At 36.5% G+C, this 26,844-nt stretch overlaps 2 protein-coding genes across 3 annotated transcripts; one reads left to right on the plus strand and one right to left on the minus strand.

Annotated features, from left to right (window-relative positions):
• Nucleotides 1-244: 244 nt before the first annotated feature.
• drd6b (dopamine receptor D6b) lies at nt 245-1,774 on the minus strand. Its single transcript, XM_084135730.1, has one exon. The coding sequence runs from the start codon at nt 1,637-1,639 to the stop codon at nt 329-331; it is 1,311 nt and encodes a 436-aa protein (XP_083991856.1). The 5' UTR covers nt 1,640-1,774; the 3' UTR covers nt 245-328.
• A 2,933-nt stretch (nt 1,775-4,707) lies between these two features.
• On the plus strand, nt 4,708-26,618 carry tbc1d12b (TBC1 domain family, member 12b). 2 transcript variants are annotated; one of them, XM_084135231.1, is made up of 15 exons: nt 4,708-5,100; nt 6,116-6,995; nt 8,760-8,871; nt 11,053-11,109; nt 13,291-13,412; nt 14,830-14,912; nt 16,413-16,530; nt 16,654-16,760; nt 17,169-17,249; nt 20,149-20,234; nt 20,349-20,420; nt 21,395-21,523; nt 22,672-22,781; nt 24,939-25,197; nt 25,500-26,618. In XM_084135231.1, exons 1-15 carry the CDS (start codon nt 5,097-5,099, stop codon nt 25,566-25,568), a joined length of 2,289 nt encoding a protein of 762 aa, XP_083991357.1. In that variant the 5' UTR covers nt 4,708-5,096; the 3' UTR covers nt 25,569-26,618. The 2 variants fall into 2 exon arrangements, with proteins under 2 accessions (XP_083991357.1, XP_083991358.1); XM_084135232.1 differs by lacking the exon at nt 11,053-11,109.
• The last annotated feature ends 226 nt before the right edge of the window (nt 26,619-26,844 follow it).

Genomic DNA, 26,844 nt, shown 5'->3' on the forward strand with positions numbered 1-26,844 from the left:
ATAGCAATATTTTAACCATGTTAAAAAAAACGGTTCTTCTGTTAGAATAGGTGCATTTTGAAAATACGATTATTTAAATAAAATCAATTAGATGCAAATAATTAATAATGCATGATTTTTTTTAGTGCATCTTATCCGTTTGATTGACAAATACATTAAGTTATTGTCTTGTTTGTGTTAAAAACTCAAAAAGGATGGGAATTTTATATAATTCAAATGCATAAATCTTAAATTTAGGCCTAAGTTGAGTGCATGTAAAAAATAAAATGAGGTCATACGCATATTAATTCTGATGCTATAAATAGGTTATTGTGAAATGAGTCCAGACTCAACGCTCCTCAATCTGACCCGGAATCCCACAGCAGTCGCTCAGTGCAGTGGAGGTGAAGGGCATCATGTCCAGGGAAATCTCCATCTCTCCCTCCTGCTGCTCGAGCGCAGGCAGCAACACGTTCCTTTGGGTACGCGACAAATCAGACGCGACCGAGACCTTGTCGAAAGGTAAGTCCATGCGCTCCCCATGACCGGGGACCAGACCCAGGGCTGAGGGAACACCCTGCGCGTCCTTATGGAGCAGAGTGGTGTCGTGATGGTAGGACACCAGCTCGTTGGTGAAGTTCACCGTCTCCACCGCAGAGGACGCGCAGAGTCGGTTGCAACCCAGAATAGTGGTAAAGGCTTTGCGGAAATCCGCGTTGAACGCGTAGATGACCGGGTTGAGCGATGAGTTGGCCCATCCGAACCACACGAAGATGTTGAAAGTGGCGCTGCTCACGCACAGAGAGTCTCCAAGAGTGTCCAGGTCACAGAAGGGCACGATGCAGTTGAGGACGAAAAAGGGAAGCCAGCAGAACACAAACACCCCCATGATGATGGAAAGTGTTTTTAACACCTTAGTTTCTTTCTTGAAAGTGCTTTTCAGCGACTGTTCGCTCGCGCAGTCGTGGTTGTTGTTCTGCATGTGTCCGGCTGCCCTTTCCAAAGTGGAGATCCTTCTGATCTGCGTTTGTGCGATCCGATAGATCCGTGTATATGTTCCTATCATGATTATAACGGGGATGTAGAAGCTTATAAGCGAAGATGCAATTGCATAAGTCCTGTTTAGAGTCGCAGTGCAGTCCTCCGAGTGTATGGTGAGATTTAAAGGCGCGTTATGATCCACGGCCCTGTGCCAGTTCAGTCTGACGGGGATGAAAGAGATCAGGACAGAAAGTGTCCACGCCATCCCGATCATTACAAACGCCACCCTTTGGGTCATTTTACGCTCGTAACGGAAGGGGCTCGAGATCGCCCAGTATCTGTCCAAACTGATGATGCACAGGTTGAGGATAGACGCCGTTGAGCACATGATATCAAAAGCTATCCAAGTGTCGCAGAAGCTCCCGAAGAGCCAGAAGCCGGCCACCTCAGAGACAGCCTTCCACGGCATGACCAGAACAGCCACGAAGAGATCCGAAACTGCCAGGGATATGACGAAAAAATTAGTGACTTTGGATCTGAGATGCCTGAATTTGATGACGGCGGCGCACACGAGCGTGTTCCCCAGCAGCGTGGAGAGGATGAGCGCGCAGAGAGCGCAGCCCGTGAGCGCGCGGACTCCCACACCGGAGCTGTCCCTTTCAGCACCATCGCTCTCCATGGGGCTTTATCTGGACACAGATCAAATGGGTCATCTTCAAGTGGCTCCTCACGTCACCAGTTTCTCTGTTTCCTACTGAAGCTCTTTTCCAAAAGCTCTCGATGTCTTCGTTCTGCAAATTGGCATCGCGCGAATTCCTTCTGATTAGTGCGCAAGAGGGAACAATGCACTCTCGCTGCTGCAAAAAATATTGAGTTTGATGCTGTGCCACAGAGAGAGAGAGAGAGAGAGAGAGAGAGAGAGAGAGAGAGAGAGAGATCGGTTCAGTTGGATCTGAGTGCGCTCACTGACTTGGAGATTAATAAGATATAATCATATCTCACACACTCACACATTCATACCTCAATGTACATAGCAACATGGGCTCTGTCTTTACGCTGTAAAAATGTTTATAAATGTAACTCTAAAAAACTATAAAAAATTTACAGGAAAACTGCTTATATATGGAGGAAAACAATAACCTAGATAACCTAGATCTGTAAATGAATCTTAAATTTAGTTTTTGGAAGTAAAAAATAACATCATCTTAGAATTTTCAGTGAAAAGTCATAAATTGACATTCCCAGAATTTAGAATCTATCTATCTATGCATTTCTCAAATCACAACTGAAATTCTCAACTTGTTCAACCTCCACATCATCTATTCACTTGTGCACATCATAAAAGCAATATCTCATGCTTTTGAATAAATTGCAAATGCTTTAATATATTCATACAATTGATATGTACAATTGTCTGCTGTTTCCTACATTATCAATTGCTTATGTCATGTTTATCAAAATGTATTATACTACATGGTTCTCTGTTGAATAGTCTTATCCCTCAAAACATCTATAGGCATTAAATGTAAAATTTGTTGTCTTAATGCGTCAAGTATATATTTTCTATACATTTCTATTACTTTTTTTGTAAATGTTTCCTGAATTGATAAATTGCAGAGGATAATTTTGAATTTCACTAATGAAGGGAAATGTAAAGGGCGAGATCAACCAATGATCAAGCAGTTTTCCTAAAGAGCTCAGAGGTCATCTCATGAAGCTTCATTTGGCAAGCTTATAGCAGAGCACAACACAGCTACTAACTGTAAAACCCAACAAGTTAACTCAACTCAAACCGATTGAGGAAACTGATTGCGGCAAACCATTTAAGTTTAAAAATAAATACATATGAGTATTGTGAACTTATATATATTGATGACTCAATATATATAAGTTCACAATACTCATATGTATTTATTTTTAAACTTAAATGGTTTGCCGCAATCAGTTTCCTCAATCGGTTTGAGTTGAGTTAACTTGTTGGGTTTTACAGTGTGACAATGGAAGAACAACTAGGAAACAAACAGGGTCAATGATCGGGAATAAGAAGAGGAGTAAGAATGTGTGGTGGGATGGTAAGGAGGAAGAACAGTATAGAAGAGGTAGAAGAGGCCAAGATTGTAAACATGCTTCTGATGAAATAAGGCCATTGTGGACCATGTTACAATGGTTGAGAAGAACAATGCTTGGGAGAACAACTGTTTCCTTAATTCAAACGTTTGTAGATGGAACAGGTAATCAGACAATGTTCACTATACTGTAATACTGTATACTTTCTGGAATGCTATATTACAGTAGTCCACTTGCATTTTACATTTATTGAGACATAATGTAACACACATACACACACATACATATACTGAAAAAAATTATAAACGCATTTTAGAGTGGCCTTTTATTGTGGCCAGCCTAAGGCACACCGGTGCAATAATCATGCTGTCTAATCAGCATCTTGATATGCCACACCTGTGAGGTGGATGGATTATCTCGGCAAATGAGAAGTACTCACTAACACAGATTTAGACAGATTTGTGAACAATATTTGAGAGAAATAGGCCTTTTGTGTACACAGGAAAAGTCTTAGATCTTTGAGTTCAGCTCATGAAAAATGGGGACAAAAACAAAAGTTTTGCATTTATAATTTTGTTCAGTGTATTTACAGTATGTGTGTGTGTGTATATGTATATTTATAAGTATATATATATATATATATATATATAAATAAATATATATATACTGTATATATAATCTTGTCTTTTTCTTTTTTATCACAATGACATTGTTCTTTTAAAAGTTTAACTGTGAATCCTGTCCAGTCTTTTGCAATCAGAATTCCACATGTGTAAATTTCTACTGTTTAAATTTATATATACCATACCAGAAGCAACATAGTGTCGGCCCAGATCAGTGCCACATCTGGTACATGTGGATTCAACGCGTACCAGATGTGGGCCGGATCTGGGCCGAAACTATGTTGCTGTCTTGGTTGTCATCAAAATAGTTTATATCTAAAAAAATATGAACAGAGTGCACTGTTATATTGACAACAAGACTAAGCATTTTGACTATCTTGTTTGTGAACAATGACACAAGGATGTGTCATTCTGATGGCACTGATATGTTCATTGACATAAATACTGTTTTGAGAGATGAACTAAGGATTTTGAACTTGCAGGCTTTTGCAGGTAATCCATTGTGTGGTGCTGTTTGTACGATTTTTTTTGAAGAAATGCACTTACTGGTTTGCAAATCTTAATAATGATTCAAGAAATGTACCAAAGAAACTGAGAAAAACTGTAAATATTTTAAAATTGGACTTGCATAATAATAATAATAATAAAAAAATAGTACAATATTTGTTAGCCAAAACAATTGTTTGATATTTATGTATTTTAGCTTTTACAGTTGTGCTGCTTCATGATTAATTTTGTGTTTCACAATGGCTTTTTGCATGCAAGATAAATATGAGAAATATGAGAGAAATATGTCAATTATTCCAGTCTTCCCTAAATATTTTTTGGCGAATGAAAATTGACTGTGGACTGTTGTGTGCAATCTAAAGTTGTGAAGCACAATTTAATGTGGGATCAACAAATAAATATGTAGTTGTGCAACCATTATTTATCTGTGTGTGTGTATTGTGTCTGACTGTACAGTATAATATTCATGTGTAGCCTGCGTCATCTAAATGTGTGTTATTGAATGTCCAGCAGGGGGCGCGTGGAGTCTCCAGTTAGTACATCATCAAATGACGTCATTGGAATTTCAAGATGGCTTCGGATCAGGATACGAACATCTACCGGTCTGAGTCAGGAAAGCTTTAATGTTTTAACGGGCATGTCTATTAACTCACGCTATTTGCATCCTGTTAATACTTACCCTGTTAATATGTTGGAGGACCGTCTGAAAAGGTGTCATGGGGGAAAAAGTGCGGAGTCCAACACTGAACTACTGCGCTTTGGCTGTCAATCCACAAGAGGATTCTGAATGAGATGGAAAAGACTGAGGATGGACATGTACAGATATATTTCCTTTATATGAGAGCAAACTGAGATAAAAAATATTCCTCATTGGGTGGTTTAAAAAGGGGTCTACAGTAGAGGTCATTCGTTCTGCCATCAGGAATTGGGCTGCGGTCGATGGGTATGTATGTACAGTCTCTTCTTTATTGTGCGTTTTGACAGTAATGCAGTATTGGCGGTGTCTTAAAACATTACTGAGCTGTCTACCTAGACAGCATTTCTAGGCTTCGGAATATTCGAAATTTTTTATCCAGACACGCCTGTCATGCCACAAAATATTGAACCAAAACTTGATTCTGATGCTCAGCTAGGCTGCTGAATCGATCGAACGCTCGAATCATAAGTAAGCTGAATCGAATGCACGGATGGAATGTTCTATCATGTCCCAAAATACTATCGAGCATTCTAAACGTGATTATGATGTTCAGCAAAGCTGAATTCATACATTCCAAACTGTTACGATGTTAAAAAAATAAAAAAATAATTCTGAATCTGATGTACCAATACAATGTTCCAAATGGAATTATGACGCAACAAAACACTGCATCGAACATTCCAAACTTGATTCTAATGCTCCGCTAGGCTGCTGGATCGAACGCTCGAACCAAACGTTACAAACGCAATATTTCCAACACTTTGAACATTCAAGTTCAACAGTGCCCAAAAATACTGAAACGCATGCTTGATTTGAATGTTTTGTCATGCCCCAAAATACTGAATCATACTTTCTAAACGTGATAATGTTGTTAAACAAACTGAATCAAATGTTCAAATCAAACATTTTAAAATGTTATGTTGTTAAATAAAAAATGATGTTATGATGTCCGAAATACTGAATATTCCAGAGATTATGAAGTTTGATTACACAGTATGAGCCCCGAAATCGTGAATCAAAAATTCCAATAGTTCCAACAGTGAATTAATTGTTCCAATTGTTCCAAAAACACCTTGATCAGATGTTCCAAATACATCTTTAGTGTCTAAAATACTGAATCAAACATTCCAAACTATCTATGATGTCCAAAAACACTGAATGAAACGTTCCAAACATGCCCATCACATCCTAAAATGCTGTCTGCTAGCTAGGTAGAGCGCTTGAACTAGTGTTTTACTGTGTATATTTTGTTTTATTCTAGGTTATCCACCCAGTGGGGTCCAGAAGTGCAGTGTCATCTCCGAGCATAGTGGGCGTTCTGTAGATTCACCTGTGAAGCTGATGGTTGAGGCGTCTTCCTCTGGAGGGGCGGGTGCTGATGAAGGCAGACCACCTCCCCGCATCTCAGATGTTACAGACAGGCAGGAGAACATAATGCAAGGCATGTTCTCTCATACTGGTACATCGCAGAGAGTGAAAGGCCAATCGCAGAGAAGCCAGGACCATGAGGTGCCAGAGTCATGTGATAAAGTACTGCAGCAGACCAGTAACCAGCCATGTGGCACTAAGCTCCCAAATGGACATGCGAACCACAAGGAACATGAAGTGACTGAACGTGACTTTCCAAATTCATCTCATCCTGCAAGAAGCTGCTTGAATTCTAAAGATGACCATATGATGGCAAACGGGGAACTGTCGGCAGACTCCAGTGCCGTGTCTTCTACGTCTCTGATAAACCAGTCACTCTCTGAAGTACCTCAAGATGGAGTTGGGGATGGATCGACTGACCGCTGTTCAAATACCCAGGATTCAGTGTTCAAGTCAACGCACGGTGATGAAGAAGAGCTGTGCTCGTCATCCGGTCCGTCAACTCCAAAACACTCTCTCAGGACGTTTTCTTCTAGCTGTGTCTTCAACGCTGACTCTGCTCCTCTCAGTCCAGATGATGACGAGACCTTTTCCACATCAGATAGACCTGAGGACTTAAGGTTCATGGACGTGAGTCTGAATTCCCGGAACACTTATGAGATCAGCCGACGTCAGAGCGCCCCAGACAACATCCCTGGTGTGTTGAGTGTTGCTGCCGCAGACCTGACTCTGAGCCAACAACGGAAACACGGCATCCCAGAGGTCTTTAGCAGGTATTGCTCCTCAATTTTGCTTTAGCTAAGATACCGTTTAGAAAATAGATAAATATGAGAACCAAAAATCAGAGGTGCATATTATTTCGAGCTTATCAGAAAGATAATTAGATTGTTTTAAAGATGATATATGAGTTAATTTGAAAAAAAAAATTTAAGTAGATAAGTAGGAAATATCAGTTTACATTTCCAAACATTCTTTTTGCCATTAATTGTAATAATCCAGTGAGATTTGTGTATGCACAAGGAGTCTGACAACAGCCGGTATGATCTGATCTCACCATCATCGAGTCCGTCTGTGATTACATGAAGAAACAGAAAAAACTGAGACAGACTAAATCCAGAAGAACTGCGGGAACGTCTCCGAGACGCTTGAAGAAACCTTCCTGCAAAGCTACCTGAAAAACTATGCGCAAGTGTACCTGGACAAGAGCCGTTTTAAACGCAAAGGGTCGTTACACCATATATTGATTTGAATTAGTTAATAGAAGATAAATCATAAATAAATTCACTTTGTGATTTTATTTTTGAAAGCATTCTCACTTTACAGCATTTTAACACAAGTGCCAGTGCTTTTCCCAGTACTGTAGCTTTGCAGGAAGGTTTCTTCAAGCATCTCGGAGACGTTCCCGCAGTTCTTCTGGATTTAGTCTGTCTCAGTTTTTCCTAAGACTTTTGCACAGTACTGTATATATTTTAACATATAATTTTATATTATATATTTTAATTATATAATTTTTTCAAGGTAAAAAGCATTTTCTATTTTCTACACATGTCATTAATTATTATTTCTAAATGTCACATTGACATTTTACCACCTGAACTTATCATACCTTTTCATAAAAAGGTCAAATTATCTGACATTTTTACAGTCTGGAGGATCTACAGGGGTCCTCTCTATGTTTTTATTCTGCATGTTGATTGCATTATTAATAATAATTGCAAATATGAATAATTTAGCAGTGATCTATTTTTATTTTGCAGAATGAGTTTGTAAAACGGGATTGTTCATTTAAAGGTATATTTTACCCAAAACTGAAAATCATGTCATTCCAATTCTGTATTATTTTCTTGATTCCATGAAATACAAAAGGAAATGTTTATAAGCTGTTCTTTTCCACACAACAAAAATGGATGGTGATGGTATATTCCCAAGCTCCAAAATGACAAAGAAGCACTAGTCTTTTTCATCCACTTTCACTGCATGGAAAAGTGCAGCTAGGACATTCTGCTAAACATTTTCTTTTGTGTTTCATGGAACAAAGTAAATAATATGACATGGGGTAAGTAATTGATGATAGTTTATTTTTAGCTGGATTAAACTGTCCCTTCTCTTCAAGATATGAATGCCTTTGTTCAACACATAAAAGGTTTGGACAAGGATTCTATCTTATTGAAAGCTTAAACTGTGAATTTCCTCACATCTTACGATGCTTGTTACGGCTGTCTTAGATCTGATCTCTGTCTTAACAGCTTTGCTTCTGGCAACGCCTGCAAAAATGAGGAACGTTTTTTTTAAATATCATGTTTCTTGTTTGCATAATTCTTTATGAATAAGCTTGAGCTTTATCTCAGTTCACAGGCTGTCGTGGCATTCCTCTCAAGTCACGTGCCAGTGCCACACAGTCAGTGACTGTACTATCAGGCTTATCTTCATGCTGTGAAGACAAAAAGCACATCCACAACTGGCTTGGGCACTTGCATTTGTTTTCAGTGTATTGTCTTCAGTTTTTGACAGATGCTCTGTGATGATGTCTTTGGCAGAAATCTGTTCTCCAGAAAGCAGAGGGAGGCTCAGAGTGCACCAGGATGGAAACTCTTTGGAAAGGTCCCGCTGAGAGAAAGTCCCCCCAAAGCCTCCAAAACCATACAGCAGGTCTGTTTACACCTCATTCATATTGAGAGTAGATCGAGCAACATGAGACAGAATGGAATAAAACCTTTTATAGATCTTTTAAATAGCTGTATATTGTTGCTAGTGTACATGAAATCAGAATGTATCCACTTGATAAATTTCCCTTGTCTTAATGTGCACATTTTTTTATCAGAGCATATTATTCTAAAGAAAAAAATTACAATATTTCATCAAAATTTAATAGCTTTCACCTCCAATGATTTCTGATGATCGAACCAAATCACTTAAGTAGGATAAGTAATTTTGAGTAATTAAGTAATTTTGAAATGATGTATATATTATATACATAGTGTGTTATTTTATATTACATTTAAAGTTAATATATTTTAAATGAGTAAAATACAACTTCAGCATTACAGCATTTTATATATATATATATATATATTAAAAAAATGCTGTAATGCTGAAGTTTTATTTTACTCATTTAAAATATATTAACTTTAAATGTAATATAAAATAACACACTACAGTTAAAATTATAATCTAGTACATTACTAGTGCCTTAGTATGTTAGTCAACACTTAAAAATAAGTGTCAGGCACAACAAAAAATTATTAAAATGTAATGATTTAAAATGTATTTTAAAGTAAAACTTTTAATTTGACAAATGCACTTTTTAAAAGTGTACTTATGATATGACACTTATAAAAGTGTTCAGAAACATAGTAATGAAAGTGGTACACTTAAGTGGTCTTTATTTCATCAATATTATATTATTTGCAAGTTTTTAAAATATACTTTTAAGATTTGAAGTGCACATTCAGTGCAGTTAAGCACACTTCTTTTTCACAAGGGATGCCATACATTATTTCCTTTAAAATATTTTTCACATTAATATATAATGGAAGACTTTTATGAGAAGAGCATGATCCAAAAACAGTTACGCATTTGTTTGTGAGGAAGTGAAACATTACATCGGTGTAAGTCACAGTGTACAAATATTAGTCTGAACCTTGCTATATCACTGACATCCTAAGAGTCATCCATGATTCAAATCAAACTCCATAATGAACAAAACATCTGTTGCTGCTTTCACATCTTCTGAACAAACTTGACCTTAGTGGAAAGAAGTCTATCAGAAGTGTATCTTTTTTCACTTTTTTTTTGGTCTCCAAAACTCTGTTAGGTGACATTGTGAGAATATTCCTCACACCTAAGCGAACATATGGGGGACAAAATCACAATATGTTACGTATCTCTGTGACAGATGTAGTTTTACTATAATTCCGTTGTCAGGGAGACAAAAAATGGATAGTTTTTTTGAGAAGAGCAATTAAAAAATTCAGTTATGATAAGAAAACACTTTATGGCTGGTAAATTGTCTCAGTTCACTTGACTTTGTGGGGAAAAAAGTTAATTTTGGACCCTGGAACAAGGTATATAAGAATAAGGCTTTAAACAAGCATTTAAGTTTGTTTCACATGAAGCCTTCTCCAAGAAGGCAGAAGACAACTCTGCCAGCCATGCATGTCTAACCAGAAACAATTCCGGTCTTCTCACCAGACCTCTTTGTACGGGTTTCACTTCTGCTGTTTAGGAAAGTTTAGTACATGCTATGCTACCTCTAAGTTCTCTAAAAGTCTGTATGTGCTCTGGTCATATGATTGGGTGGAAGGGAGAGTAGGAACCGTAGAAGCCTTTCTGCAGCTGTGAGTCCAGCTGGCTTGGAGCTCGAAACCTTTCAGGATATTAGTGTCTGTGTTTTTAGGAGAGGGACTGTGAAGGTCATGAAGAGGTCAGCTCGTGTTTTTAGGGAGTACGACGCACATCCAATATGTGTATGTTGTGTTTTTATTTAATGCACTGCCTCGCACTATCTCTGCCCTGCTTATCTTCAGTCACGCACACGTGGTTCTCTACACATAACAGCCAGACTCCTTCTGTTTATTGAGTTAAACTTCACACAAACAAAAAGGAAAACTGGATCCAGTCAGAATAAAGCCTATCCGGGAAACAGCAGATCTTGCTGTCACGACTTATTGTGCTCTGCCAAATCCTGTCAGCATAAACTCCAAACGCACTTTTACCTCTTTAAACTGAACCCAGGCCAGTCAGCACAGTTTTGAAGCATGGGCCATTATTTCTCAGTTCTCAGGATCTGGTTTATTTTACTGTATTTCTGTCATTTTGCTCTCTCTTCAGGAAGGTAACCCAGGGAATCTCACATCTGTATCTACACCCAATCTCTTAAGTTCAGGGGTATGATGTTTGGTTTCTAAATGAGCTCTCCTTTATTCTCACCGTCTCTTCTGTGCACTGAGCCGTACACCTTCACTTCCCATCGGCCATTTCAACCACTCTCACGTCACGTGACATGCCTGCTTGACTGACATTTACTGACCCTCATGTCATTCCAAACCTGTATGATTTTTCTTCTTTCTTTCGTACACAAAAGAAGATATTTGGAAGAACGTTCACGCTGCTCTTTTTGCATACAGTGACCAGAGACCAAGAAAAGAAAGAGTAGTCCATAAGACTTGTGTGATCTATTATTCGACTTGTGAAGTTGTAAATTAGCTTTATGTAATGTACAGACCATGCTTCTGTACTTCACGTAGCTCTCAAATTTAATTTGCATATTCACAGTTGGTGCGTTTCGATTTGTCTCAAGATGTTTAATCTGGCACGCCACATCTCAACACAACACAATGTGTCTTGCTCTTAATGGCAACCAGTCTCCTTTCTTTGTGAAATGTGACAAAAATTGAGGATTTTTTATTTTATTTGAGAATATCAATACAGTATCATGTGGAAAAATATTTTATACTTTTAAATATAGATTATTGTATGGAAAAGAGCAGTGTGAAATCTTAAGGGTGATCAAATGATGACAGAATATAAAGTTTGGGTGAATTATTGTTACAGCTAACATGAACTAACTAAGAACAATACTTTTACATCACTAATTCTACTACTTTTAACATTTTAAATTATATTAAATGATGTATTATGAACAAATGTGTTAACAATGAACAATATTTATAAGGCAAATATAAGGTTGCAGTATTAAACTAATATATTATTTATAAATGAACATACATTAATAAATGCTATAAAAATGTGTTTATTGTTAGTTCATGATACCTAACTCACTAACTTTTTTTTTTAACCATCAGTATGAATGTTAGAAGAATACCAAAATAAATACATTTTGTAATGTTTCCTTTTTTTTTAAGTAAAAACAAAGAACAAAAAAAATTAAAGAATTTTTTACATTTGATGAAAATATTTTTGAATATACATTTTTTTACATTTTATTTTCCTGATTCAGATCTTTACTATTAAAATCTTTACTGTTGATCTCTGAGTCTGAATATTAGGGATGCACGATACATCGGCCACCATATCGGTATCGGGCGATATTTGTCCATTTTTAAATGTTATCGTTATCGGGCCGATATATTAAAGCCGATAAATAATGGATTATTTCCTTCAGCTGAGACCTTTCAGTTTCAATATGATGGTTTTGAATGACTGGAAATATGATTGGATTCACTTCAAAAAAGGACAGTACTGTGCAGTGTGCAGCACAAGTCTGTCATGCAGGCCACATAAAACTATAATGAGAAGAGAACATTATAATTGTGTGCTTGGGACATGGATTTTAATGGTGAGAGTTTTGTTTTTGTAATCAGACTCTCAAAAATTATATATATATTTGAATTTAAATTTATCGGCCAATATATTGGTTATCAGCTTTTAAATATAAAGAATTATCGGTATTGGCCTAAATGTTCATATCGGTGCATCCCTACTGAATATGTAATTATGCAGCTCTTATTATGAAGCCTAAATGTTCTTCTTCTGATATCAAGCAGTTGAACATTGCATGATAAACACCAGTTGATCCTCTATTCTCTCCTCTCTGACTAGTTTCTTTCATCACCCATATTTCTTAGAAAAAGATCCCCATTCCCAATATGCCCATTGACATCTGTAGAAGTTTCTCAGACAGACGAGAAAGAGTATCTGTGCTGCTGTTCAGTCAGTAATGATGATGAATGGGGTTGAACTTGTGCTGTAGATGGTACAGGAAGAGAAACCAGCCAAACTGACTCTTCTCAGGAAAGCTGTGGTTTTTACACAGTTTTTAATAACATGAGACTTTGAAACATTCTGGTGTCTTCACGCTTCCTCAAATGAACAAACACCCAACTTTCAAATGCCCGACCTTTCTCTCCATGGCCATAAGCATCACACCCAGTGCTTCACACCATGCCGGCCCCAGCCTCAGCATTGCCTTGATCTTCACACGCCTGCCATCTGCCTCCATATTCTCATGTTTAACTCTCACAAGCACATTCACACCATATAACACTCCTTCCATTCAGCTCACAGTGGGCGCACACATTTGAACTTGACCTGTTGGTTTTCTCACAGGAGTACGAAGCCAAGGTGTCTAAATCCAGCCAGAGTCCCTCCCTGCCCTCTCAGGGCCGACGGAAGAACCTGGAATTCGAACCATTGTCCACCACGGCGCTCATATTAGAGGACCGCCCCGCGTGAGTATCACGCACAAGACAAAAGCTATTTCTTCCATGTTAAGATATGTTTTTGTCCTAACCACCTGTGGTTTGTAATTTAAAACAATTAAAAATCTTTTTAGCCATACCTATGTTCCCAATATAGCACCTTATTGCGTACTTACTGTATATTGCATTTTTTTTAAATGGTTTAAAATATATAATTTTTTATAATGCAATAGTGTGCATTTTGCGACATATACACAATCACACCGTTGAGATTTGATGTATAGTGTAACTCGGTTAACGTGAGTTGTACAGTATGTATGCAGAGTTGCATGCACTATATATCCAGCTTTAAAACTATATCTGGGCGTTAATATAGTTTACATTTTGCTATGATATGAACAATCAATGAGCGAGTATCATCATAAAGCTGTTAACTAACCAGGTACAGCACTTATACTTACTTGCGTACTTAATCAAAAGATAAAAGCAATTTCTTCCATGATAAGATTAATTTTTTGTCCTAATCAGCTGTTGCAAATGTACGTTTTTTTTTTAAATATATTTTCGTTCATTTATCAACTGAAAACAGGATAGACTAATCAATTTAACAATCAATATCGGTACGTAAAAATGAGAATCGATTAAAATCGAGAAATCAATATTTTTTTACCCAGCCCTAGTGGTCATGTGTGTCACTGCCACGGGTAAATGATGCATACTGTAAAATGACAGGTTTGAGATTTCAATCATATCGCCCACCCCTAAGCAGTTTAATTGAGAAGTTAAATAAAGATAGTCGTGGCATAATACTTACAACACAATTTATATAGTGTATAATATCTTTAGTCCCTTAGTGTGCAAGCCAGAGGAAACTGTAATGAGAACAAACTCCATTTGATGTTGGATAATGGAGAAAAAAAAGGCTTGGGAGAAACCAAGCAACAACAGTTCTCCTCTGGCAATACACTCGAAATGTACTGTCAATAATTAAGTAGATATGTTACGACATTGATTCAACGGTCGGTTATATTAAGTTGTGGGAGTCTTTGAGGTCCATCGAGGTTTGAACGGTAAAGGTAGATGCTTTGTCACGTTAGGCGCTCAGGATACATTGACCTGCGTTACATATATCCTAGCAAACCTTGAGAGGCTCATCTTTCCCAAACAATGGGCTATAAATAAGTCTTAGCAACAGACACTGGGTTGTATTTCACCACGCAAGTCTCTTCAGTCCCCAAGTCCTTATTAAGAATAAATGACCAGCGAAATGTGAGCGTGTCAGCCAAACCATGAGATAAACCAGCGATGAGGCATTTTCCAGAAACTTCTAAGTGAATTTTTTTTCTGAAACATGTCAATGGTGACAACAGGTTGCTAGACTGTGTATTTGAAACATTTAATTGTCCATTTTGTTGTGACAACTGAAATCATTGGCTTCCTTCCTCAGGAACCTCCCTGCTAAGTCGGAGGAGGAAGCCCAGCGCCACCGTCAGGAGTATGATGAAATGGTGGCCGAGGCGAGGAAGAGAGGTACTTTTGCACATTATAAAAAAATTTTTTTTTTTTTTAAAAAAGTATCAAAAAAGTATGTTTGACATAGAAAATTACAATTTTAGTCATTCTACTTCAAATGTTCACATTTAATTTGAATTTTAATTTATTTGTGAAATTTACCAGCAATTTCTGAGTGAAAATTGTTTCAAAGTAAATTTTACTTCCATTTGTTTTTTTGTTTTTCGGTAATCATGTTAAGTTTAATCAATGTATCTGTTTATAACTGAATCTCATGAAACATGTCAAGAGCATGCCTGCATCATATTTCATCCCAAAACCAGATGCTTTTATCCAAATGAGAAGTATTCTCATTGCAGTGCCAAATTTTAGGTGTAAGTTTGAGAAGTTTGTCTCATTACTGTAATGAAAAAATACATTTAAATTTGAATTATTGAACTTTTTTATACATTTTGACTGTGATTATGGGATTTAAATAATTAACACCTAAATATAGTAAAAAGTTTAAATTTACAGAAATTGGAGTTTGACAATAATTGAAATTACAAAAAAAATATTTAAATAATAAAACGTCTGTATGGATTACGGTAATGACTGTGTTGGGGAAATGTGCTTAATTACCATAAAATAATGTTGAAATAATGAAAAAATAGGCATTCTTTTTTATACGAGTACATTTTCTTATAATTTGGGGTGAAATATGACCTAAACGTGTTTTCTAGAGATTCACCCATAAAACTAGCGTATGTCACACTAGCGTATCTTTCCCCAAATGCTCCCAAAAATTAAATGTAGAAATGTGTGATTTCACTTAGTCAGGGATTGCTTTTGGTTCTCTCTGCCTTACATTTACAAGCTTCCTGCGCAGTTTGGAAAAGTACGGAATTTGATTTGAGTAGTTTCCAGGTCTGGATAAGTATGGATAAAAGAAAACAGTATATGGAAAAGAAATTGTGTTTCCAGACTATTGCCCCTATTCACTTTTCTAAAACCTAAAATTAAGATTTTCTAAAGTTTAGAGATCATATAGTGATTGTCGAACACAAATTAATGAATTCAAGGCGCACATTTTATTTAGCAAAACTGTTTGTCTTATAGCGATAAGCAAGTCTCTGTTGAACTTCACTAATAGAATGTTTATTACTTCATTGCCACTCAAACCATTAACAGATAAAGGAGCAAACAATCATTTAATTCACTGTACTTTGTTGTTTGGTGATCGTGCACATTTACAGTATCAAACCAATGTGTCAGAGGTGAATATATGCAGGTTATAACGCTTTTTAGGTTTATTCCGATGCTACCGCAGATTATCAGTTTGTGAAAACAAATAAAAAAATATATATTTACAGATGATTTTACTATATAGCAAATATAATGCTGAAAATAATGCTGTATGAACCATTTATGCTAAATATGATTTTGAAAGGTTTGGAAAATTTGAGTCTGGAATTTTGAAATGGAAACTTTGTAAGAATATGAATATGAATATGATACTAATGTAACTGTTGTCCACAGAACTGAAGGAGGCTCAGAAGAAGAAAAAGCAGATGAAGGAAAGATTTAAACAGGAGGAAAGCATCGCTAACGCAATGGTGGTTTGGAACAATGAAATCCTTCCCAACTGGGAGAGCATGTGAGACCATCACCACCTGCAATTATAACTATGATAAACACGTTCGCTCGGTTGCTAGAACTAGAGCTGCAGCATTTGAAGGCATTATTTTATTACGCTGTATTCACGGCTCTCTTTCTTCAGGCGTGGCCTGCGGCGTGTGAAGGATCTGTGGTGGCAAGGTCTTCCTCCCAATGTGAGGGGTAAAGTCTGGAGTCTGGCCATTGGGAATGAGCTGAACATAACCTCAGGTTTTATTTTATTTTGACTTTGTCTTTTCATGTTTCATTGAAGAGTCACCTTTGAAGATGCGGTTAAGCCCAGGATTAGCTAGACCTTTTGGGCAAACAGTCTGTCTGAAGAATGTCATTATGCAGTATTCACATGAATGAATGCAAAACTGCACAGTTCAGGTTCGCCTGAGGCGATTTTTAACCTTCTTTATGACAAAGAAATTTCTAAAGAAATTTGGCTGAGTTTCTTTCTGACACTCCCTAAAGAGAACGATTTCTGCACTTAGAACTTTAATCTGGTTCTTTAAAAGTTAGACTTTTAAAGTTTTAGTTAAAGCTAACATATAGACCAGACATTTCTTCTGCTTTTTTAAAGGTTTTATGATTAAAACTGAGCTGCTCTATGTTCCTTTCTGTTCCTCTCAGATTTGTACGAGATCTTTCTCTCGCGGGCCAAAGAGCGCTGGAAGAGCTTCAGAGAGACAGGCAGTGAGATGGAGTCAGATGGTACGTCTTTCGTCCCTCAGGCATTTTAGACACACCAAACTCTAGTTCAATAAGACTAAAGCCCTATTCGGACGGGACTAGTTTAACATGGAGAGGTGGGGTAAAGTAATAATTACCAGAGCTTCTCTGTGATTTTAGTCCCGTCCGAATGTGCCATCTCAGTAATCATTGCGGACAATGTCAGTAAAGATTACGGCGACTTTTACCTTCAGTAAAAAGGTCCGGAAAAATGACCTCAGGTAAAAGTAGTTTTCCGCGGTTTTTCAAGTATGGAGACGCTTGAAAAAGCATTCAGTTGCGTTCTAGACGCTGGGACGAGTCTGTGGGAAAACTCAAGTGTTTTCCTCACACCATTCAGATCAGAAAGAAAAAGAACGAAACATCTTTTAGCGTTAAGTAACTGCCTATTACCAACACAATCCAATCTGAAGTTAATTAATACATCGTTCGACCGGAACTGTTTTATATATATAAATAAAATATAGGTTATAATGTGTTTGCGCACGTAATATCAGGAAGCAACGTAATACACACATGACGACAGGAAGGTGACGGCAGTGCGTAAATCGAGTTACCCCCTCCACTTCTGCTAGATTTACTGAGATATCTTATCCCGTGCGAATTGGCCATTAATATTACAGACTTCCTGTGGTAAAATTACATTACTCCATCTACCCTTGTAAAGTTAATCCCGTCCGAATAGGGCTTAAGACAATTAATCACACAAATCGGTCTCAGTTATTCATTAGTGAATCAGTTTGAATTTTAATGGGTTTTAGCAATCCACTATGCTCATCCAGTAATCACAAACTGATGAAATTCGTTCAATGAATCGGTTTAACCTGATCATTAGTGAATCAGTCTGAATTTGAATGGGTTTTAACTAAAGCTGCACGATTATTATTATTATTATTATAGAGATTCTGAATAGACAACTAAATAAAATAACATGTAAATTACTAGACAAAATGTTAATTGCAGCTTTCTATTTAAAAATGTTTTATTAATTAGAATGAATATTTAAAAACAAAAACAAAGAACGGTTTGAATGAATGATTCAATGACTCACTTGTTTCATTACTGGATGAATCAGCGTTTTTGAACAAATCTACATTTCTAACAGTCACTTGCCACCAACTATAAACTTGTATCCCAGTACTTCTGTTCTGATTTGAATGATTGTAAGACAGAGATATTGATACTGTGTGGTTGAAAAGACTGTTTTGAAGCTGTTTCATACAGTACATGATAACAGCTCTCTCTGGGTCAGCGGCAATGCCAACACAGATCAGAATGTTCTGGTGTGATTTTGTCAAATGTTTAATAGACACAGGCGAATTATTGTCACTTAGGAATGAGATCGCATGGGTGTTTGAATCTAGATCATTGTCTTTTAACGATTAATCGTGCAGCTCTAATTTTAACAATCCACTTTTCTATATCCAGTACTTGCAAACTGACAAAAATTTGAGCTAAATCAGTGAATCAGGTGAACTAATTAGCAATTTGGTCTGCATGATTCATTAGTGAATCAATCAGAATTTGAATGTTTTCTTAGCAATTAATTCAAAATTCGGTCTGAATAATTCATTATTGAAACAGTCAGAGTTTTAAAGGTTTTTAGCAATTGGTTCAGTGAATCAACTCTGTCTGAATGATTCATAAGCGAATCAATCTGAATTTGAGTCCACTATGCCTATTCAGTAATCGTAAACTGGAAAGTTCTTGGAAAAGTCATGGAAATTCATTGGTCAGGAAGTGCAACAGTGGTATGTGTCTCTATGCGAGTGTCTGACTTCCAGTTCTCCCCGGTCGCCTTTCTCCTCATTTTATTGAAGCGGCGGTTATTTCCTTCCTGTGCTACAAGCACAGACTCGCTAATAACGGGTAATTCGTGTTTTTTTGTTTTCCACTTTGCCTTCCAGCTTGTGAACACTATAAAATGATGTTTTATTAGCCTGAGTGCTTCCTTATTTGATGTTCCATAATAAATCTTTTAATAAAGCTGGTTCTTCATACAGTTTGAACACAAACACATCCTCCCGTTCACATGTGACGCTCATCACAACAGCCAGGCTGTTAGCCTCCAGCGGTACACTTGAGCAGATCCTCTGGGACTAACAAACACCAGATGAGGCTGTTTATCCACGGCCAGGAATAACTGTAGGAAATCACAGGCTGATAGCGATGTACTGTAGATATACACTACCAGTCAAACGTTTGAAATCATTCAAAATACGCCTTAATTGCTTCTCAATTATCAACAATGTTTCTTATTTTTATCAATGTTAAAAGCAGTTTTTGCTGCTTTACATTTTTGTGGAAACTTTTTTAGGATTCTTTGATGAATAGACACTTCAGAATTTATTTGAAAACCGAAATCTTCTATATCATTACAAATGTCTTTAGTCTCACTTTTGACCAATTCAATGGAACATTGAAGTATTAATATCTTTTATATTAAAAAAAAAATCAACATTGATAATAATAAGAAATGTCAACCTATTAGAATGATTTCTGAAGGATCATGTGACACTGAAGACTGGAGTAATGATGCTGAAAATTCAGCTTTGATCACAGGAATGAATTTTAAAACATATTCAAATAGAAATCAGTTGCTTTAAATTGTAGAATATTTCACAATATTTCTGTTTTTACTGTATTTTCGATCAAACAAATGCAGTCTTGGTGAGCAGAAAAAAATCGTAATTGTTCCAAACTTTTAACCGGTAGTGTAAGTTCAATAATATTTGCGCAAAATCTCTCACCGTATTGAAATTCTTGAGATATAACATGATATTTTCACATAATATTGAAATATATTTGGAAAAATATAAAATGACAGTATATTAGACGTGTATTGAAGTCGGCCTTCATTATGTGGTTGTGTTTGTTACAGTGGACAGTGCCGACCGTGAGTCCAGTCTGGATCTGATCAAACTGGACATATCGCGCACATTTCCATCGCTCTTCATCTTCCAGAAGGTATTGTTCGCACTCTTCCTGTCACTGTTGTTATGGTATCAGTTGAACTGTAACTCTACAGTCAGCACTACAGTAAGGAATGAATGTGACTCATGTTGGGCCGTCTTCTGCTAGGGTGGGCCGTACCATGATCTCCTGCACAGCGTGTTGGGCGCTTACACCTGCTACAGACCTGACGTGGGATATGTGAGTGATCACCAGCACAATGTTTACAAAGATCTTTTGTGTTCCTCTGCTGCTTCTCGTCTGCATGTTAAAAACACCAGCTCTGTTTAAACACATCCTTCAAAAGTTTGGGGTTGGTAGGAGTTGTTTTTTTTAAAGAAGTCTCTTATGCTCACCATGGCTGCATTTATTTGATTGAAAATGCTGTAAAAACAGTAATATTGTGAAATATTATTACTATTTAAAATGTAATTTATTCCTGTGATCAAAGCTGAATTTTCAGCATCATTACTCCAGTCTTCAGTGTCACATGATCCTTCAGAAATCATTCTAATATGATGATTTGCTGCTCAAGAAACATTTCTTATTATAAATAGTGGTTGACCAAGAATGATTTTTGTGTGTGTCTGTATATATATATATATATATAACATAATTTTTTTTTAATATATATAAAAAATACACCACAGTTCTCCATAAAAGTATAAAAAAAAATATATATAATTTTATATATATATAATATAATATAATTTTTATATATATATATATATATATATATATATATATATATATATATATATATATTATTATTTTATTTTTTATTTATATTTTTTTATATTTTTATGGAGAACTGTGATGTATTTTTTCAGGATTCTTTGTTGAATGAAACAGGATTGATGAAATAAAAATCTTTCAAATCATAAGAAATCTTTGGTCAATTTAAAACATCCTTGCTGAATAGAAATTATTAATTAATAACAAAAATTACTGATTTTTTTTCTTACTGTCCCCAAACGTTTGATCAGTAGTGTAGATGTGCAAAACTATGACTGTAAGTGAGTTGTTGGCGTTGAGTCGTTTCTGAATATGTGACGTAATAAAATAGTTGTATATTGAATTCTGAGTTGCTAGAGTTCAATCCAGCGCTTCATTCAAAGAGCCCGTCCTCATGAAAGCCATCAGACGGCTGTGAAATGACTTTATTTTGTCTGCAGGTTCAGGGTATGTCCTTCATAGCTGCTGTGCTGATTCTCAACCTGGAGGAGGCCGACGCTTTCATCGCCTTCGCCAATCTCCTCAACAAGCCCTGTCAGATGGCCTTCTTCAGAGTGGACCACGAGCTGGTACTGCAACGTTTAATATTGATTATTTACATTGTGTTGTGAAGGAATGTTCTTGGTTCAAAACAAGCCAAGTCGACAGCATCTTTTTAGCTGAGTTTTTGCTTTAAAGTGCCCCTATTATGCTATTTTAAAGTTTCCTAATGTTGTTTTGGAGTCTCCTACAGCATGTTTACATGCATCAAAGGTCAAAAAGCTGTTTTATTTTCTCATAAAATACATTTGCACATCACCACATTTTCAATGATTCTCAAACGACTCGTCAGATGAATAAATCTCTCTAAATCCCGCCTTTCCGCAAGCTACTCTGCTCTGATTGGCCAGACAGCTCAGTCTGTGGTGATTGGTTTACCGCGTACAGTGCGCATCGAAAACCAAAACGCCCATTGCCATAACAACGTCAGCTGTCCTGTGAGGCTTCCTATACTGTAAACTAAACACAGTAACGAACAATGACGTCGATTTTACCATATGAACACCATCTTTCAAGAGCAAGCGGTTTGCGAATCATGCATTGAACTCCGAGATTTGAGAAGCAGTCGTCAGTGAAATAAAGGGAACACAGCAAAAGTTTAGGATTATACTGCTGTGATATCATGGTAAAGATGAATTTTAACCACTGATTCTTCACATGCTCGTCCTTGGGCAGTGAAAAAAAAAAATAATAAAAAAACTGGCTTTACCTTCACATTGAGCACGGGGTCTTCTGGACATGATGCTATCCAGCATCCACAGGAATCAGCTGCCAGTTTGAGGTTCGAGTTTCCCTGTTGTCTGCGCGCGCAATATGCTAATGTTTCTTCTTGACGTCACAACGAAACGGCTTATGACTTTTAAAAAATGATTTTTTTGACTCAGAGTCGACTCTTACTTTTGAAAGACAGTAACTTTATATACGGTGAACTTTCAGATTTCAAACTTTGCAGGATGTTTTCATTCACTTAGAGCTGTGTTACACACTACATGAAAGGTCATTTTCAAAAATCCATAATAGGGGCCCTTTAAAGGCTTTAAACTGAGGGACAAGACATCATTATTTTGTAACACAAACGGCAGCTTGTTCATGTCCGTAGAGTTTAGTTTTGGGTGGATTGGTCAAGGGGGTTTTCACACATACATAAATTAGAATTTTGTGTCTCTTTTTTGATTAGATGCTGAAGTACTTTGCAGCGTTTGAGGTGTTCTTTGAAGAAAACCTCCCCAGGCTTTTCAATCACTTCAACAGTTACAACCTCACACCTGACCTGTATCTGATAGACTGGTGAGTCCTTGAAGAATCTTCTGATGTAGGAAATCAATTCTTGGATATTTGAAATAAGTCTAAAAACTATGCTTGATGTGTAAATGTGTATGTTTGAGAATGCGATGGGGTGTGTGATATTGACAAATTTATTGGCATTTTTGCCATTTTATAAGGGCAATTTTTTCTGACATTATTAGAAGTAAGAATTTGACATAAAATATGATGCATGCTTTTAATTAATACATTCAATTAGAATAATAAAACAGAATAATTTAGCATTTTGCCAATTTAGCATTTTACCTTTCAGTGCAGTGACTGAATGGATCATTGAATCATTGATTCATTAAACTGAATGCTGATTTATTCAGTAGTGAAACACCACTGTGTTACTCAGAGACGCACAACAGGTCGCTGTGTCTTTATTTGGAACTATTTTTGTTTGAACAGCAAAAAAAGACAGAATTGTCTAAAATGTAACTCACAATATTAACTTCTTGTTTACTTAAAGGCACACTATGTAAGATCTTTGAATTAAAATATCCAAAAACCACTAGAACAATGTTATATATTTTGTTGATTTGTGTACTTACATTATCCTAAATGTTTCTAAGAATGTTTAAATCCAGAGACATAAGCAGTTTTAACCAGGACTTGGGCCGTGTCCGTGCGTCGCCTATCAATGACATCATACCCGCATAACTCTCGAAACTAGAAACCATGGAAACACCAAAGACACACTTTAATATATTATGTGTTTTATTGGACAGGTGAGCAACTGTTTGGATACATTTATAGACAGAAAACTAATCATTGTTATATAGCTCAACACAGTCTTTTTGTTTAAATCTCGTTTTCTTGATTTACTGCGAGTACCATATTTAACCATACCTAATATTGATCTAGTTTACTGCAGTGTGTAACAAGTGTCTCATAGTAGCAAACGCATTATAACATAACTTTCAACACACTCAAATGTATCTAAACTGTTACCCCACATATATGACTGGAAGAAGCGGAAGAGGTCGTCGACGGCATAATAAAAGCTGAAATCACGGCGTCATCAAGCTACGCCTTCGTTTTAAATAAGCGACCTCTAGTGGCGAAAAATTACATAGTGTGCCTTTAACTGTTTGTTTAAGGCGAGACACGGCAGGCAAAAACATTGTGTTTTTTTTACTGGTCAATTTTGAGATTTTTGGATATTTGTCTTCAATAACATGTCTTCTTTCAGACTTGTGGTGAAAAAAAGTCCGAAATACACATTTAGGTCTTTATTTTACTACACTTTGTCTGTTTGCGTCTGTAGATTTCTCATAAATTCAACAAAAGTTGGCGTTCTTAACACGCTGCTCCGCGATCGCTGTCTGCTCCCTGTCATCACATGCACCGCTGGAAAGCTCTCTCTCTCGAAATATGAAATATGGTCATTTCCTTTTTATCAGCAACCAATCGTGAAAGTAAAAGGGCTGAATGCGCAATCTCATTGGCTGATGATAAATCTTTAAAGCCCGTTTTCTCAAAATGACTTTTCTCTCATAATCCAAGTCCGAAATCTCCACTTCAGTAGCACCTATATACACCAAACTTTCCAGTCTTGTACTTAGTTATATTATGAAGATATTTACCGAGGGATTTGTAAATATATTATTCCTAGCCTGATTTATATAACATTTTATTCCAAAAAATATATTTTTTAAGGCTATTGACAGTATATTCTGATTTACAGGATAACAAAAGTAGATATCCATAAATCCCGCTGTAATTTTTTCCCCATCTAATATGTGAACACAATGAAAAAATAATTTTGAACCTGGCTTTATCCAATACTCAGATTTTATAATACGCATATTTAATTAGATATTGCCTAATTTGCATATTTAAACATTAAATTACAGAAAACTTGTAATAAATTTTTTTCTCATCTTAATGTAGGTAATCAATTGGGAAAGTTTCATGGTGATATCTGCTAGTTAAAAATGTTACCCTATTCACCTGTAGTGTCTCGCCTTAAAATCAATATCACGTTTGCTGAGTTTGCTTTAAAACAACGATGTAGACGATACATATCTCTGTAAGTGTGTGTTGTTTAGGACTAGAGTCTGATGCTGCCTTCCATCCAGAGTCATATTTCTGATCATGAACGCTAAACAAAACTCCCGAATGCGTTGTTTCCAGGATCTTCACCCTCTACACTAAGTCCCTGCCGTTAGATGTGGCGTGTCGGGTGTGGGACGTGTTCTGCAGAGACGGGGAGGAGTTCCTGTTCCGCACGGGACTCGGGATCCTGCGGCTCTATGAGGAAGTGCTCCTGCAGATGGAGTTCATTCACATCGCTCAGTTCCTGACCAGACTCCCGGAGGACACGCCACCCGAACGCCTCTTCAGCTGCATCGCCAACACTCAGATGATCAGCTGCAACAGGAAGTGGACCCAGGTCAGTTCCTGTCCGAGCCGCTACAGCCATCAACCACTGGAGGGAAATTTCTTTGTGAGGGAAAAGAAATGCAAATATGCTCCCTGCTACATTTTGCTCGTTTTGCATAATCTCTAATAATAGATATCTAGTAAAATGAATCTGTGTGAAGTTGTTTTGAGGAAATGACAGGATTTTCATATTTTCGGTAAACTCACCCTTCGTGATGACGAGTATAGCTCCACCTGCAGGGAGTTTTAGTTGTCTGTGTGTGATTTGTGTGGCGTTCCTTGTAACATGCGTTGTCTTTTTCTCTTCATCAGGTGTTTAATGCCCTCATAAAGGATAAAGAAATGGAAAAAAGCAGCAGTCCTTCAGTGAGAAATTCTTGAACTCTTTCCAATTTTATATTTCTATTATGTTACTCAAATGAATGGATTGGCAGAGCGGATTGTATACAGCTGGGGTTCAAAGAAGTCAATGCAATGTGAAGAAAAAGCTAAACTTGATTCCTTCGTAACCATGCCAGTATTACTGAAGCAAAACTTATTAAGATATAAGCCTTTAATGAGAAAATATTCCACCAGCTTAGTCATGTACTGTACCAGATACCAGCATCAGGCTTTTTTTAAATATTCCTCCTTATTGAGAGGACTCATGTGGTGCATTTGAACAACTGTGCGACATACACACCATTCACTCTTTTTGTATGCTAAAGTTTGTTTTGAAGGAGATGCATTTGGAGCCTGTTCAATGCACTTGAGATTTATACAATAGAATAGAGGTTCTGAGATTTTAAAAAATGTGATGTTTTTTTTTTTAATGGTTTTGTTTTGTAGAACAAGACCATAATGAAGTGCAATAGAAATTCTAAAAATAAGTCAGATGCAGTTAATAATGCAGAAATACTGCATCTAGTGTGTAAGGTGTAAGGTATTCAGAAGCATTATTGCATTTTGGAAGTCGACATCCCATTGTTCTTCTTTTAAAACACTAATATGTAGCCTAATCTTAAAACTAAATCTTACTCTTGTCAGTGTGACAGTAGAGCCCACAAGCTCGATGTGAACAATGCATTCAGACATTTGTGTGCTTAATGTACATTTTCTACAATGAACTGACATTTGCCAGTTGAGGAACAAGAATGTGTGGTATAATAATCAAATCTGAGTCATTTTTGTGCTTTATTTCGGTTTAATAACTTGACAGAAAGTTTATCGTGGATTTTACCCCTAAAATTGTAAATATTGGGTCTCTAAACATTTTTCGATTTGGTGATGTATCTTGATGAAAAATGTAAATTGTATCATTAATTCTTGGTTTGTTTTCTACACACTCCTTGTTTTATTGTACAGTTTTCATACTCCAGTGAAGATTATTGTAAATAGGTGAGATATTTGACACCACAAAATTCAAATGTGTAAATAAATCTAAAACTACAATTGTAGTTGTTGTGTGTTTTATTATTATTCAGTGTGTCTCAAATACAATTTATGTGTTCTTTTTGTATATACCTTAGTTGTGTTAAACACAATCTATTCAAGCAACATACATTGAAAGAGAATAAATAAATAAATGAAAATACTTACAAATGATAAACACTGAAATGTATAAAAGCAAATATACATAAACGTAAGGGGGTAATCAATATGTACTGAATTTAATTTA

This window comes from Abramis brama (assembly GCF_963993115.1).
Source record: "Abramis brama genome assembly, chromosome: 14".
NCBI lineage: Eukaryota > Metazoa > Chordata > Actinopteri > Cypriniformes > Leuciscidae > Abramis > Abramis brama.